At 38.0% G+C, this 13,786-nt stretch overlaps 3 protein-coding genes across 3 annotated transcripts in view; 2 read left to right on the forward strand and 1 right to left on the reverse strand.

Annotated features, from left to right (window-relative positions):
• LOC144033563 (uncharacterized) overlaps nucleotides 1-10,001 on the forward strand; it is a 42,423-nt gene extending 32,422 nt beyond the window's left edge. The window contains exon 5 of the mRNA XM_077541746.1: nucleotides 9,706-10,001. Coding sequence (XP_077397872.1) covers nucleotides 9,706-10,001 — 296 coding nt within the window. The remainder of the gene's footprint in view (nucleotides 1-9,705) is intronic.
• The window catches only part of LOC144033067 (C5a anaphylatoxin chemotactic receptor 1-like), a 463,289-nt gene that overhangs the window by 235,275 nt on the left and 214,228 nt on the right, over nucleotides 1-13,786 (reverse strand). The window lies entirely within an intron of this gene.
• Nucleotides 9,787-13,786, forward strand: part of clmpb (CXADR like membrane protein b) — a 79,687-nt gene continuing 75,687 nt past the window's right edge. The window contains exon 1 of the mRNA XM_077541852.1: nucleotides 9,787-10,128. Coding sequence (XP_077397978.1) covers nucleotides 10,098-10,128 — 31 coding nt within the window. The 5' untranslated portion in view covers nucleotides 9,787-10,097. The remainder of the gene's footprint in view (nucleotides 10,129-13,786) is intronic.

A 13,786-nucleotide genomic window follows, 5' to 3' on the forward strand; every position in this document is an offset into this window, starting at 1 on the left:
AATGAGTTTTCATCATTGTCTTTGAGAGCATTGTGATATAACTGCTTTTTTCCTGTCACCAGTGTGTAATTGTCTATGTAAGACATTAGGGCTCCTCCATAATAGACCATTTCATGCCTATAAATTGAAATAAAGTGATATGCTTGGTGAGAATAATACATGCAATGTCATATTTGACCTTGCAAGCTCTGGTGCCTGAGAGGTCCTGAGGGAACTGGAAAGCATCCTTCAGTCATTTAGCAGACAAATGAAACAGCTTTGTTGAAGGACAAAAGCCAACTGTTAATATATTTTGGAACAAAGTTCTGGGCTACAGAATGTTTTATTAATTTAATGTACTGTATGTAATATTAGAATGCAAACTCTAATGTTAGTTTAGACGTGTTTTCTAGTAGAATTGTATTCCCTCAAACAGAGACTGTCCTTTATGATGGCAACAATAAGGGGATGAGCGAGTACACCACTATTTGTGTCTGTTCGCCAATCTAAATGATGTGTATCAATATATGTACTCGGAGTGGGTGGGGCATAAACCAAAAGTGGCCGTTGTTTAACCGGAAACAGATAGGGACTTAAATCGGTACATTATTTTAAATCTGAACTTCACATGGATTGATCAGTTGCTACATTTATTATTTCAAAACTACTTACAAAACAGCTTCAAAATTGAGATTCAAACAACCAATTACATGAATTTCTATGAGTTTTTTTCCCCCAATTTGAATATAACATGATTTAATGTTATATACTAATGCACCTACTTAGTACTGCAAACGATTATTTTTTTTAATCAGAGTAATCACATTTTAGAATTTTGATTACCGTATTTTCCGCACTATAAGGCGCACCTAAGAGCCTTCAATTTTTTCAAAAGCTGACCATGCGCCTTATAATCCAGTGCGCCTTATATATGGATCAATATTGAGCCGCAACAGGTCTCGCTGTCAAGACGCTATCGGTAACCCTGCACGATCGGTGACGCGCATGCGCAGAAAATCCCGCCATCTTGGATCGCTAGCTAATACTAATACTTTACCTCAGAGAAAATAACAAAACAGCTGTTTATTCATTTTGGGAGTGAGTGGAGTTGTCAGAAAGCTGGTTTGTAATCTATTAATAAAGTTTGACTGACCTATCTGACTGTTTTGTTGACATTCCCTTTAGCGCAGCACCATCTAATGGATGCATAACGTAACCCCAGCCTTATATATGAAAAAAGTTTTAAAATATGTCATACATTGAAGGTGCGCCTTATAATGAGGTGTGCCTTATAGTGCGGAAAATACGGTATATGTTAATGTGCACCTACTTACTACTGCAAACGATTTTATTTTTTTTAATTAGATTAATCACATCTTAGAATTTTGATTAATCATAATTAATCTCTTAATTAAAACACCTATTTTATCTTTTTTCCAATCTGTTGATATTCAAAATGTGCCTCCAATTAAAATCGACAAATTGTCAATTTCTTTTTGAGGAAAAGAGAAAACTTTGAAAAATGTGCATCGTTCCAGCAGCCTCCACCTGTCATTCAGTAGAATATGATGCAAAGGCCTGGCTGATTTACGTGATTGCTCCACCAACTTAAGCATCATATCAATCACTCCCCAATGATAAGCACAAGAGGGCAGTTCATCAATTAACGAGCAGTACTAGAAATATTGGATGGAATGGAACTTAAAACCATACACCCTAAGAGACTTATCCTCTTGTCTAACCAGTTTTCTGTGCCAATCAACTTGTCTTTGTTTTCCAAACAAGCAGGGTCACAAGCTCCACGCCCCTTGCCGATAAACCTGAATAGGCAAAGCAATCAATAACAAAGGAGGCCTTCAATTTATGTTTTAAATCAGAGACAAATCATCTACTTTGCTTGGTTCTGTGAGGTTGCGCAAAATCCCCTCACCCTGCTAAATAGCTGGAGCCATGAGAATAATCACACAGATCCATCTTGACAAGCTTCTAACTTGTCAGGCATACCAATCAGCACCTTATGCTGTGATAAATCGGTAGCTGGGATTAACACTACAGGTGTCAATTCTGATTTCTTTTTTTTTTTTAAATATCTATATGACAGCTTCCAAACACTACTCTTAAAAAGTTATGGATATTTGGCTTTTGGGTCAAACTTCAGGATGAACCTAAAGTGCACTACAATCTGTAAAAGGTGATAATTAATTATATTACAATTAGCAATTGATAAATAATTTTACCTTCTCAAATTTTTTTCAATGTTTATGTCAAACTCGTTCCAGTTTCTGCTTTTGTTTGTTTGTTTGTTTGTTTGTTTTAACAATTTGCTGAAGGCACTGAATGGCAAAATTCAAAACGGGTGTTTACAGCTAGACCACAGTTGCCATCAAGCGTATTTCTGAAGAATGGCCGACCTTCCTCGCATCTGCGCCACAGAATGGTGATATGTACATAAAGCGCTTCTCCTAGTCTTATTAGTGTGGTGCTTCCTAACCTTGTTGGAGGCACTGAACCCCATCAGTTAACTAGGCACATTCACCAAACCCTTCTTCTTTGAAAAATAACATGTGATTCTTGGTGAACAAAATGAGCAGAGTCTTTTCATCAAATCTGTCTCTCTGCACTTTAAACTGAGAAAACGTCTCTATGCATCTTAAGGAAGTCGTGCTGGACTTAAATTGCTCAACTTGGCATTGCAAATCATGCAGTTAGGTCGCTGGATCCCAACTCTCAACTTAACTCCATGTTTATAGAGCACTTTAAAACAACCACCTGTGTTTTCTTAAGATGGAACTCAATGAAAATAGCAGAGGCTCCAGAATTGAACCCAGTGGGACACCTTACATTCTGTAACATGTGAATTCATATTGCACAAATTTGCTGCTTTCGAGTGATATGCAATACAGTCATGGCATGAGTAGTAAGTAATCTGGCTTAAACGGTAGAGGTTTTATGAACTTGTACCACTTAATAGTGTACACACTATTATTGACTCCAGCTCATCTGACACCTTGAAAAAGATTCATAAATTGATGGCTGGATGGATGGTATCAGTCCTGTTACATTTCAGTATTTGAATGTCTTCTTTTTGACTAGGCACTCACGTTTATTTATTTATTTATTTATTTTTTATTTTTATTTATTTTTTATTACCAAAGCTACAGATTCAGTATGATCCAGCATTTACCAACTTCTGCTGGTATTGAGGCAATGCATTCTAATGCAGCATGCAAGGTGGTGGAAATTGCATTCCAACATGATTGATCTGTTTATCCTCGACCGGGCTAGGTCACAATTTAACATTATCACCTTTTCCAAAGACAGTCATGCAATTTAAGATAAACAACGATCAGTCATAAGGCGCATCCCAGTGTGTTTGGTTTACTCAACCATTTACTCTCACTTGGATTGATAAATTCATTTACTTGCTGAACTGCTCAATCATCCCCTCTCAGCTCATCATTTGCCAACTCACCCCAGACACACACAAGCACACAAGTACAGGTGAACTATGTACTGCTGGTCTCCTGAATTCAATTCAGTCAAGCCTCGTCTCTAATTAGAGCACGATAACATTTTTCTAAAGTCTTATCCACCCCTACCTCATGTTCCCAGAGAAACATTCATAAATAAATTGAAGGGGAACATCCACTTTTGAACTTGCTGGGCTTTGCAGTACAAGAAGACGAGTGCTGCGCTCACTGGATCATGTGGAACAGGACATGACAGGAAGTTGTCTAAAACGGGCAAAAGCCCCTTTTCTTCTTCAGCAACAGCAAAAATGATCATAAAGAAATGTTTTCAATCTGATATGCAATGTTCTCATTGAAAAATAAATGTTTTATGGCATTATTACGTTGTGATAATTTCTTCAATGGAACATTTGTAAAGAGTAGGCTCTATAATGAAATTTTCATCCGCTTAAGTCTGTCACTCACACACCTTCATGCCAGAAATGCACTCTGGTTGGAGCAACCGTAAAATGAAATGATCTTTATTTACCACGTTTGTAAGAACACGTGGAATTTGTCTTTGGTAGTGAGCTAATCTTAGAAATGCAGTAACAACTATGACAAAGAAAGATATGACATGAGTAGGCTTTAAACTACCATTAGTGCTGTAGTACGTACTGACCAATGACAGCTGTACAAACGATGCAGAGAGTCATTAAGCAAAGATAAAATGGCAGCAGTGCAGTAATGGTGATACAACTTTCAATGTGCAATGAAGCAGAAAGTCCTTGAGCACTTTAAAGTTTCTAGTACTGTAATGTGGAATATTGATCAATGACAGTGAGCTGAAGCTACAATAATCAATACAGATATACTGTCACAAAGAGATGCAAAACTGGCAAACAGTTGCAAGGTTTCACGATGGAATTTTTAGTCAACTGTTTAAGGGATTGATGGAAAGAGGGAAGAATCTCTGCTGGTTTTGGTGTGCATATTTCTACCTAAGGGAAGGAGCTGTTAGAGGTAGTGACCCGGATATGGAGGGTCTTTTTTCTTGCAGCGTACAATTTCTCAAGAGTGGGTAGGGGGCTTTTTTTTTTCTTTTTTTGTGGGAGCATCAAACCACACTGTGATGAAAGAACACATGACTGATGCAATGGCTGCTGTGTAGAACTGTCTCAGTAGCTCCTGTGGCAGGCCATACTGCCGCAGAAGCCGCAGGAAGTACTGTTGGGCCTTTTTCAGTTTAGAGTTGATGTTTTTGTCCCACTTCAGGTCCTGAGAGACTATACCAGGAACATGAAGGTTTTTGACCGCACTTTATTACGGTACTTTACTTATACAGTGTTGGCTACATATGAAGTATTATCAATGGGAGGATGTCCAGTGAGATGCAAATAGGTTATCTACATTCTCAAACAATTCATTTCCATTTTAATGTAACAGTCTGTGCTTAATTTAAAAAAAACACAAAAAAAAAAACATCTAAGGTCTTTGTGGTGTGTGGCTGTGCGTCAGTCTGACATTTTTAAAGAGAAACAAAAAAACGGAAAAAAAAGAACAGTGACCAGAAGTTAATTTCTTTGTTTTCTTTCTTTGGCTCAATGAGTGGGGCTTGGTGTTACGAGAGAGGGAAGCTGCCTTACTACCCCATAAACAAACATCCAATTTGAATCCATGAGCCAAGTGGTCAATGCTGCCTCTAGATGCTCACCAGAAATCTCTTGTGGGGACCGCCCTCTCCCTCATCAAATTATGAAGGACCTGTGAACCACGAAACGCTAACGGTGACGCATTGCACTGGTGCCTAAAAATAGGTATGACCGAAACAAAACAATTTTCTTCCACATCCATGTTGTTTACTGAAGAATTCTTTGAACAATCCATTTCTCCTTCCCTGAGATTGGTGGCCGATGCCAGATATCTTAATATGCTATGTGTGTGTGTTTGTTGGGCGGATCAGCCAAACGCTAACACAGCCACGTGATGTCATCATGAGGCAGATACTGCTGCTCTGCACCACGAAAACATTGGATGAACTGCCTGCCCTTTTGTTGCTGTGAACCCAATTGCAAATTCTTTGAAGCAACAAAAAGCAGGAATGCTCTTAGCTAAACTGTAAGCCATGTTGGATTTTGATTTCCCCCCCAAAGAACTTGAAAGCAAAGGGATTATATATCAGTTCAACACTTGAAAGTAACCATGGAACTTAATTTGCCAATAGCATTTTCTCTTCAACCAGCTCAATGACTCCACGAATGACGGCTAAACCTCGGCTATTGTCATCTTTGGTTCTGTTGTGACTTCTTGTGTTAAAAAAATATATATATACATTGAAGGGCATTTAAAGTTCCCACAGGTGCTATGTCACTGCCCCCTTTGCCATTCTCTTGAGCGAGGAAATGCTAAATGCAGAAACAGGTTGTGCATATACCCGGATGGAACCATGTGTAGAAGACTATGGTGACCTTGCTGGACATTAAAAAAAATGCTCTCATTAGGTAAACTACTGTAACTAGAAAAGTGGAGTGTCTCATAAATAGACATATATTTCCAGTGCAGAATGCAATAAGTAGTCCGAGCGTGTTGTGTTGGGAGAAAGAGCAGTTTTCACGCTGGTGACTTTTCAAAGCCCTGTGGTATAAATATCAGCCATCTGTGATGCCATCTGCATTGGGGTGCTATATCATACACTAAGGCCAAGCCACCAAACATAGACAGGTTGCCTCTCATGGCACCAACTGGACTGCAAGTGATATATGCAGCTCAACTACAATAAGCTACAATCAACAATGAGCTGGTGTCATGTTCAATGTCCACCTGCCGTCCATTTTCACTAAAGTGAGGTCATCTTTTAAAAGAGCAGTCATGAGCTAACAAATTGGCTCTTAACCTTATTGGAGGTAGTGAACACTACCAGTTTCCTATGCACATTCACCAAGCCCTTCTTTATTGAAAACTAAAATATGAGTATTTTTTTCCACATTGTCATAAGCAATGCATGATGAAAATTCAACCTTAAATTATGTGTCTGTCTTTTGAGACATATTTTTCCCTACACATTGGCTTTATTGCCAAACTGTATGACCTTTGAAGAAGTACACATTTGGAGGTTTGCTGTACTTTACCATGAGTCTGCTTTCTTCAGGAAACGTTGCAAAACCAATTTTCATTCAGGTGTTTGTTTTTGTTTTTGATTGGACCTTTCCTAACAGTTGCAATTGCAGGACAAACGTCTTTTAAAACGAGTCATCCATCATCTTTTGACATCACATCTAAAGTAGTTCTGTTACTTTACTACACTTCGATACAGGTTTTCTGCTGTGACCTTTTTAAATCCACAGAAATACACAGAAAATCAACCTGGGGGTGGGGGGGGTGGGGGGGGGGGGAATACAGAGGATTGTGTTGTCAGTGGTATGCAGGACTAAAGACACCACTTTGCTGCATCTTATCTTCTTCTTGCTACGACACCTTGAATTATGTTGCGTATTTGTCGCTCTGTCTCCCATCAAGTGATGTCTGTGTGCATGTTGCTTTGTGTGCTTTGTGAGTGAGCGCACACGAGACGTTGTTTCAAGCTATCTAGTTATTGGAACGGAAAGGAATGGAGGAAGGCTGGTGCTGAGGCTGAAGAGCAGGCCACTTGAGGGGGGAGAGAAAGAGAGAGAGAAACAGAAGAGAGGCCACCGGGGAGTGAGGAGCCTTTTGTTATTTCTGTCGATTGTTGGGAAACTGTAGAGGGGGATTAAATTCTTTCAAGTTCTGAGAGCAGAGAACATTTCTCTACCAAGATTAGGCTATTTCCATTGACCGCTTTTTTCTCTTGTTAAAATCATTAAACGAGTTGATGGGAGAACGGGGCAAATAAAATGTGTCATTTTTTGTAGGTGGAAGGATTGATTGCATAATCCTAAAATGAGACACATTTTTTTTTTAATAAACAAAAAAAATGCAACCTGGATTCAAACAGATATACTAAAATGACTTTGATCACAAACGTGTGTCATCTCAGCTTGTAAACTATAAATAGCCCTGGAGAATATATAGAGCCGTTTGAAATTAGAACATGCAGCATTTTTGGTTAATCTTCTCTGACTTAAATGACTACACAAGTAAATAAATAAATAAATAAATAAATGAATAAATAAATAACGATGCATATTTAAGGATTTTGAGAAACACACGGCAAGCAGCCATGTGAGTATGCACACATTTACTATGCTGTACAGTAATATCTTACATTATATATCTATTTGATCCATATACTGGTGAGGAATAAGCGGTCAAGAAAATGGATGGACGGTTGGACGTCTGCGTAAATTAAAATTCTCCCCATTTTGGGACTGATAAAAGTTATGTTGCTTTGTACTGCATCTATGTACTACAGGTACATGTATACAGTATCTGTGTACATCTGTGTGCTTAAACCATTTCATACAACAAATAGAAAGAAATTGCCCTGCGATTGTCTGGCAACCAATCCAGGGTGTACCCCGCCTTCTGCCCAAAGCCAGCTGAGATAGGCTCCAGCAACCCCCGTGACCCTTGTGAGGCATAAGCGGTCAAGAAAATGGATGGATGGATAGAAAGAAATGTGACTAACTACAAAACAAGTTAACATGCAAATACAACCATGTGGGTCATATAAGGATGATATTATAACAATCACATTGGTAAATTCATTTTCTGATTTTCTATCAATAATATGGCATCAATGTCACAGAAAAAAAGTTTTACATCCCCACATTTTATTGTTTGATAAGGTATCAATTTGGAATTATTAGCTTATCATAAGTAAGAGAGAGATACATTCCCCACGTTGAATTATTATTATATTCTTTTAAAGAACTGCCTCGGTTACCAAATTGGCTGCTCATGCGGGAGATCTGTTGGGTCTCTTTAATGTGGTTACTACACTTGATCTATTCTGTAAGTACCTTGAGATTACTTCTGCTGGGATTTAACAATTTAGAAATACAAGTGAAGTAAAACTGAGGTTGAATCCCATGCTATTATGCACTTTCAAAACAAGTAACAGAATAAGATGGAAAAACATTTGCAGTACATGACAATTTACATTCACTTATTTAGCTAATTGTGAACTTGAAAAATAATTAAGTATGCTCATGAATAATAAGGGAACATATAACCCACTAAAGTAAATTATGTGCACATACTTCATGTTTTATTGTGAAATTCTTCACCAAGATTACAAATTTGCCTTTTCTTTAATAACACTGATATATTGGAAGCTTCGTTTTTTGTTTTTTTTTCTTTCTACACAACCATTGAACAAACTATTATCCTAGACTTGTGATTTCAAACCTAGTTATCCATTAGTTTGTTGAGACAGTGATATTAAACCATAACATAAACAGTAGGGTCTATTTTTGTAAAACAAACAAACAAACAAACAAACAAACAAAAAGTCTTATTAAAAACATTGAAAGAAAAGGGGTGTGAATATGCAAATTCATGGGTACTGAACTGTGAATATGCATCAACTGGAGTTTTGAGTTGTAATATCACCATTCACCACTAGATGGCAGATGGCAGGCATGGCTTAGTTGTGCTGAACTATAGTACAATGTGAGTAGACTGAATATTTTTTCATATGCAAGACAAAAATAGGCTAGTACCTCAATCTTACAAATTTGAATGAGATGATTTTTGCAGGAAAAAAATGCACAAAATGAGTTCTTGCACTTAAAGTTGGTTTGTTGTTCAGCAGTTTTGTGTTGTGGTTGAATGGTAGTTTTCATGCAAGATAGCCCTGTGCACTAGAAAAACAAGTGTTGTTTGCTTCAAACTCTTTGTTGTTGAGTTAGGAAAGCTGATATTTTATACATGCACTGAGATATGTATTATGCAAAATAAAATGTATTAAAAGCATGTAATCGTACATATCTAAAATAGCATTTTTGTCATACACCTGGTGAGGAAGTGTGTGGGTCCTCCAACATTTAAGTGGCCCAGCCGTGGTTGAACATTATTTGTAAACCATTGCATTCTGATTTGAAACATTTTACGCAATGTCCCAATTTCATTGGAAGTGGGAATGTCACCACACTACTACACCCCCACTCAGTAATCCTCTACTACCACAATCAACTGAAATAATCTGCATATTGTTGAATTATATTTTTCCAAATGTACCCGGCCCCATCACTGCAGTTTACATTGCAAGCCACTCTAATTCACAATAATGAAATCCAGTTGTGCAGGATGCGTCGTAGAGAAGTTCAGACTCTAGAGGTCTCCATGCATCCTTCAGCATCATCATCCACCTATTCGCCCTCCTCCTCTCCTCCTCCTCCTCCTCCTCGCTGGTATTTTGTGCAGCGGAGGAGCCAAAGGAGGAGAGCCTCGTGTGAGGAGGAGACCGAGCAGACCCCGCACACGCCACAGCCACCACGCAGCTCTCTGATTGCGGGAGAGGGAGCAACTTTGATCCGGGGCCAAGTGTGGGCGCGCGTGCATGAGAATGATGACATCGAAGGCTGGCGGAGACACATGATGTCCCTGTGTCAACATTTTTGTGCTCTTTTGCCGACATTCGCTCTCGTCTAATTCGCCATTCGCGTGTGAATGTGACGGCGTCCTCAGCGCATTGTTTCCACCACCTTTTTTTTTTTTTTTTTTTTGTATGTGGGATTTCCAGCCGCGATGTCTGCAACATTTCGCTATTTGTTTCTGGGTAAGTCGCTCCACCGTGTTCTTTTATTTACTATTTAATGAGACAAAGGCGAAGCGGAATATTCTCCTCGTGCATGTCGTGATTTTATTCAATTATTTCTCTTTGTATAATTAGCGAGTCCTTGACAACACATCTGGCACCAGACAAATGATGTCACTGAAAATATAACTAATTATTTTCTTTTGTCGTGTACCTTCTATTTCCATAGTAAGAGCACACATCTTTTTGAGTGATGAAAACACACAATTAGTGGAGCCCCCTAAAAAGTTAGCGTGACCCCTCCCTTGTAAATTCGTTTTTGTTATAATGACGGTGTATTTTTACTGGCTAAAAATGCTAATTTGGTTTGCCAATTTGTGCCATTTTATGTAGTTTGAACCCCGTTTTCCCAAACAGGAAAAATAAAAAATATTGAGGTATGGTCAGTTTTTATGCCAGTTTTTGTGGTTTAGTATATACTTAATTATAATGATCACAAAATAACTCCAGTCCCTTTGTTCTTTCTCACTGCAATATGGCTGCATTTTTTTTAAATACCAGCACTGCTCTTCCACTGTATGAACACTACTATTGTAGTAATGCACTAAGAAGAAGAGTATCCAGCAGGCTCTGGACTCAATTAAGGACTCTTTAATTCCACTATGACTCCTCTGGCTGGGAGTTAATGTAGCCCAGTGAGACAGTGTAAAAACTGACTTCCAGTAAGATGTCTCATACCTCCTCCCACTTCTGTTTCATCACCTGCAGTCAAATGAGAAGAAAGTCCCAATTTGGGAATTGGCGTGATTTAAACCTAAAAATATGCAACAAGAGTGTATGAACAAGACAGGGTTTCTTTGTTCATGCAAAAGTTTGGAATCCCCTGTGTGTTTTCTGTTAGACCACCAAAGTTCTGCAGGCTTGTTTTGTCTGGTCGGACTCCAAAAGTCTTGCTGGAGTGTGGGACACTTACAGTTTGGAAAGGAAACAATAGACTGCAGGCTTTGTGTTTAAAATTTCATACCTTTAGTTCAGGTGTACAGCGAATGCTTTGTTTATGCTCCATGGCGATTTTTATTGTTTCTGTAAATTAGCTATGTATATATTGTACATGCATTATGCTCAGTTACTCACAATGGACCCAATCTGGATTTGGTCCCAATCAATTGTGAAAGATGACGAGATAAAGAGAAACTGTAATTGAAGGTAATAGAAATGTACATATGGTGACGTGCTGAGGCTTTTGCATGTTCCCAAATATGTCCAGTGGAGATGGTCGCTGGGATTGCATTTTAACTGCAGGAGCTGACTCTGCTTGTACACTTTGCACACAAGCAAATTTTTTGGTTTACCTCATCAGGCCTGTTGTGTTTGGCTATTAGGGGATTGTAGCTCAACTTAACGATGATCAAAGTGACCTACTGATGAGAACAGGATAACACGGATGGCACACTCTCATTTTATTTATAAATATATTGCACCGCCTCTGCCTTTTTGAAAAAGAAAAAAAAAAAAAGATTAGCGCTTCACTGATGGTAGTGCAATGAAGTGTTTAGCAGGTCTGACTTAGAGTTGTTCAAATCCCCACAATACTACAAGTGTAACATTAAATTATGTGGGACAATTAAGTTTTAAAATGATATTATATAGCATAAAATTATAATAATATAGTAATATTAAATAAAGTTGTCATATGAGAGTAAATTTACAAATGTATGAAAATGTAGACAGAATTCTACAAGAAAGAAGGTTGTCATTTCAAAAATTAGTTTGGGATTTATTGGCAAGGAATTCATTATTTCTGGTAATATCATTAATATAGCAACACATAATTGGTAAAGTTTTAATAAATTTACAAAAATTAAAAATTATTTTTTTTACTACAATAAAGTTCTAATTTTATGAAAACTGATAAGTGTTTGGGATCATACAACATATATTTATTATTATTATTGTTATTATTATTATTATCATTATTGTTGTTGTTGTTGTTGTTATTATTATTATTATTATTGTTATTATAATTGTTGTTGTTATTATTATTATTATTATTTTCTTAACATCCTTGTCAGGAATAAGCAATTCGGAAAATGGATGGATGGATGGACGGAACACACAACCATATAGTCATAATATTAGACAACTTTTCTCCTATTTTTTCCTTCTTTTTTTCAGTGAGGCCCTTCTACTCCTTGGGAATTTTATGAGCCCAAAAATACAATAAAGTTCCATCCTACTTTATGTGTCTCACATTCAAGCATGTCAGCAAAAACATAATTTTTCCTGACTAAAGTGATATATCAAACTATATATTCTTTGCTGTTACTTAAAATATTTTTTCCCCCGCCTAAAATAGTTCCAGCATGAATGCATTTAAAGCTTAACTAAGAGGCCATGCAAGGAGATGAAATTTAACAGAATCAATTTTCATTAATCAGGGCTCTTTCCTTTTCTATTTGGCTACATCCTCGCAAGTAGCAAAATTTCCTTAATTTAATATCTGTTGCCGATGTAATTTCCACTGGTGCCATTATAGATAATCATTGCAATTAATTGCCTCAGCAGGCTCTATAACTCCCTCTTGTATTTTGGCAAATACAAAATGAGAAACAAGGTCAAATCAAGTAACTCCACCCGCTGCAGGGCTTGACTCGCGCAGGTAAAGCGGACCGACAATGGAGTGGCCATCTGTCCTCCAGCGACTGATTGTGAATGAGGGAATGACTTTCCAAGACATAATAACACTCTCGAACACACTTGGCAGAAATGTAATTGGGAAGAATGAGATGCGTGTGTCTGTCCTTTAAGGAGATCCAGTGCCTGCAATCAGGGTGGGAGATGGTGCAGTCTGGTAATAGAATTCAGGGGAGTACAGATACCAGATATCGGTAACGGGCTGATATCAGGCATTATTTCATGGTATCAAAACTCGTGACGTCAACCACTACCAGTATTGGCAATCCTCTTGTGGCTATTTTATGATCAGGAGCTAGAAATGAGAAGAATGGAAAATAGGCATTCATTTCATGCATTTTAACTCATTCACTGCCATTGACGGAAAAAGACGTCAAATGATGCATTTTTTTTGCTGAGCTGGCGGTGAATGTGTTAATAGGGAAGTCTTTCTTTAAAAATATCTGTCATTATTTTGGAACATTACATTTGAATAAAGCATTATTAAGGGATTTATACATTTGATTTCCATTGTTTTGATTGAATTGCTGATGTGTTGAGTACCCATATCGGTATCTGTCTGAAAGTAGTGCCGAACATCCCGAGCAGAATTAACTGGCCTGGGAAGCTCTTGTCTGCATGCATGACTCCTCGAGAAGATGGCGGTGTCAAGACACACAGCTTGTGTTAGATGCAGATGAGCACAGCAGTGGCTACAAACAGCAAATTTTGTCCCCATTCTATATTTAGCGTGTCTGCAGGGCTAGGCTGAGGATATCAGAAATGTGAAGATGACAGGAGCCTCCTGAGCCAGAGGTTATGAAGTGACATCTTGATGTGTTTGCGCCTGAATCACACTCCCACACATACACACACACAGCCGCCGACGTCTGACATTTCCACAAAACCACAGCTTTTTGACGTCTAGTTACCAAGCATTAGGGGTTCTGTTTTGACATTTTGTTGATCATTTAGCATTGGACACTACATAACTTCTTATGTGCTT

Source organism: Festucalex cinctus, chromosome 13 (assembly GCF_051991245.1).
Source record: "Festucalex cinctus isolate MCC-2025b chromosome 13, RoL_Fcin_1.0, whole genome shotgun sequence".
NCBI lineage: Eukaryota > Metazoa > Chordata > Actinopteri > Syngnathiformes > Syngnathidae > Festucalex > Festucalex cinctus.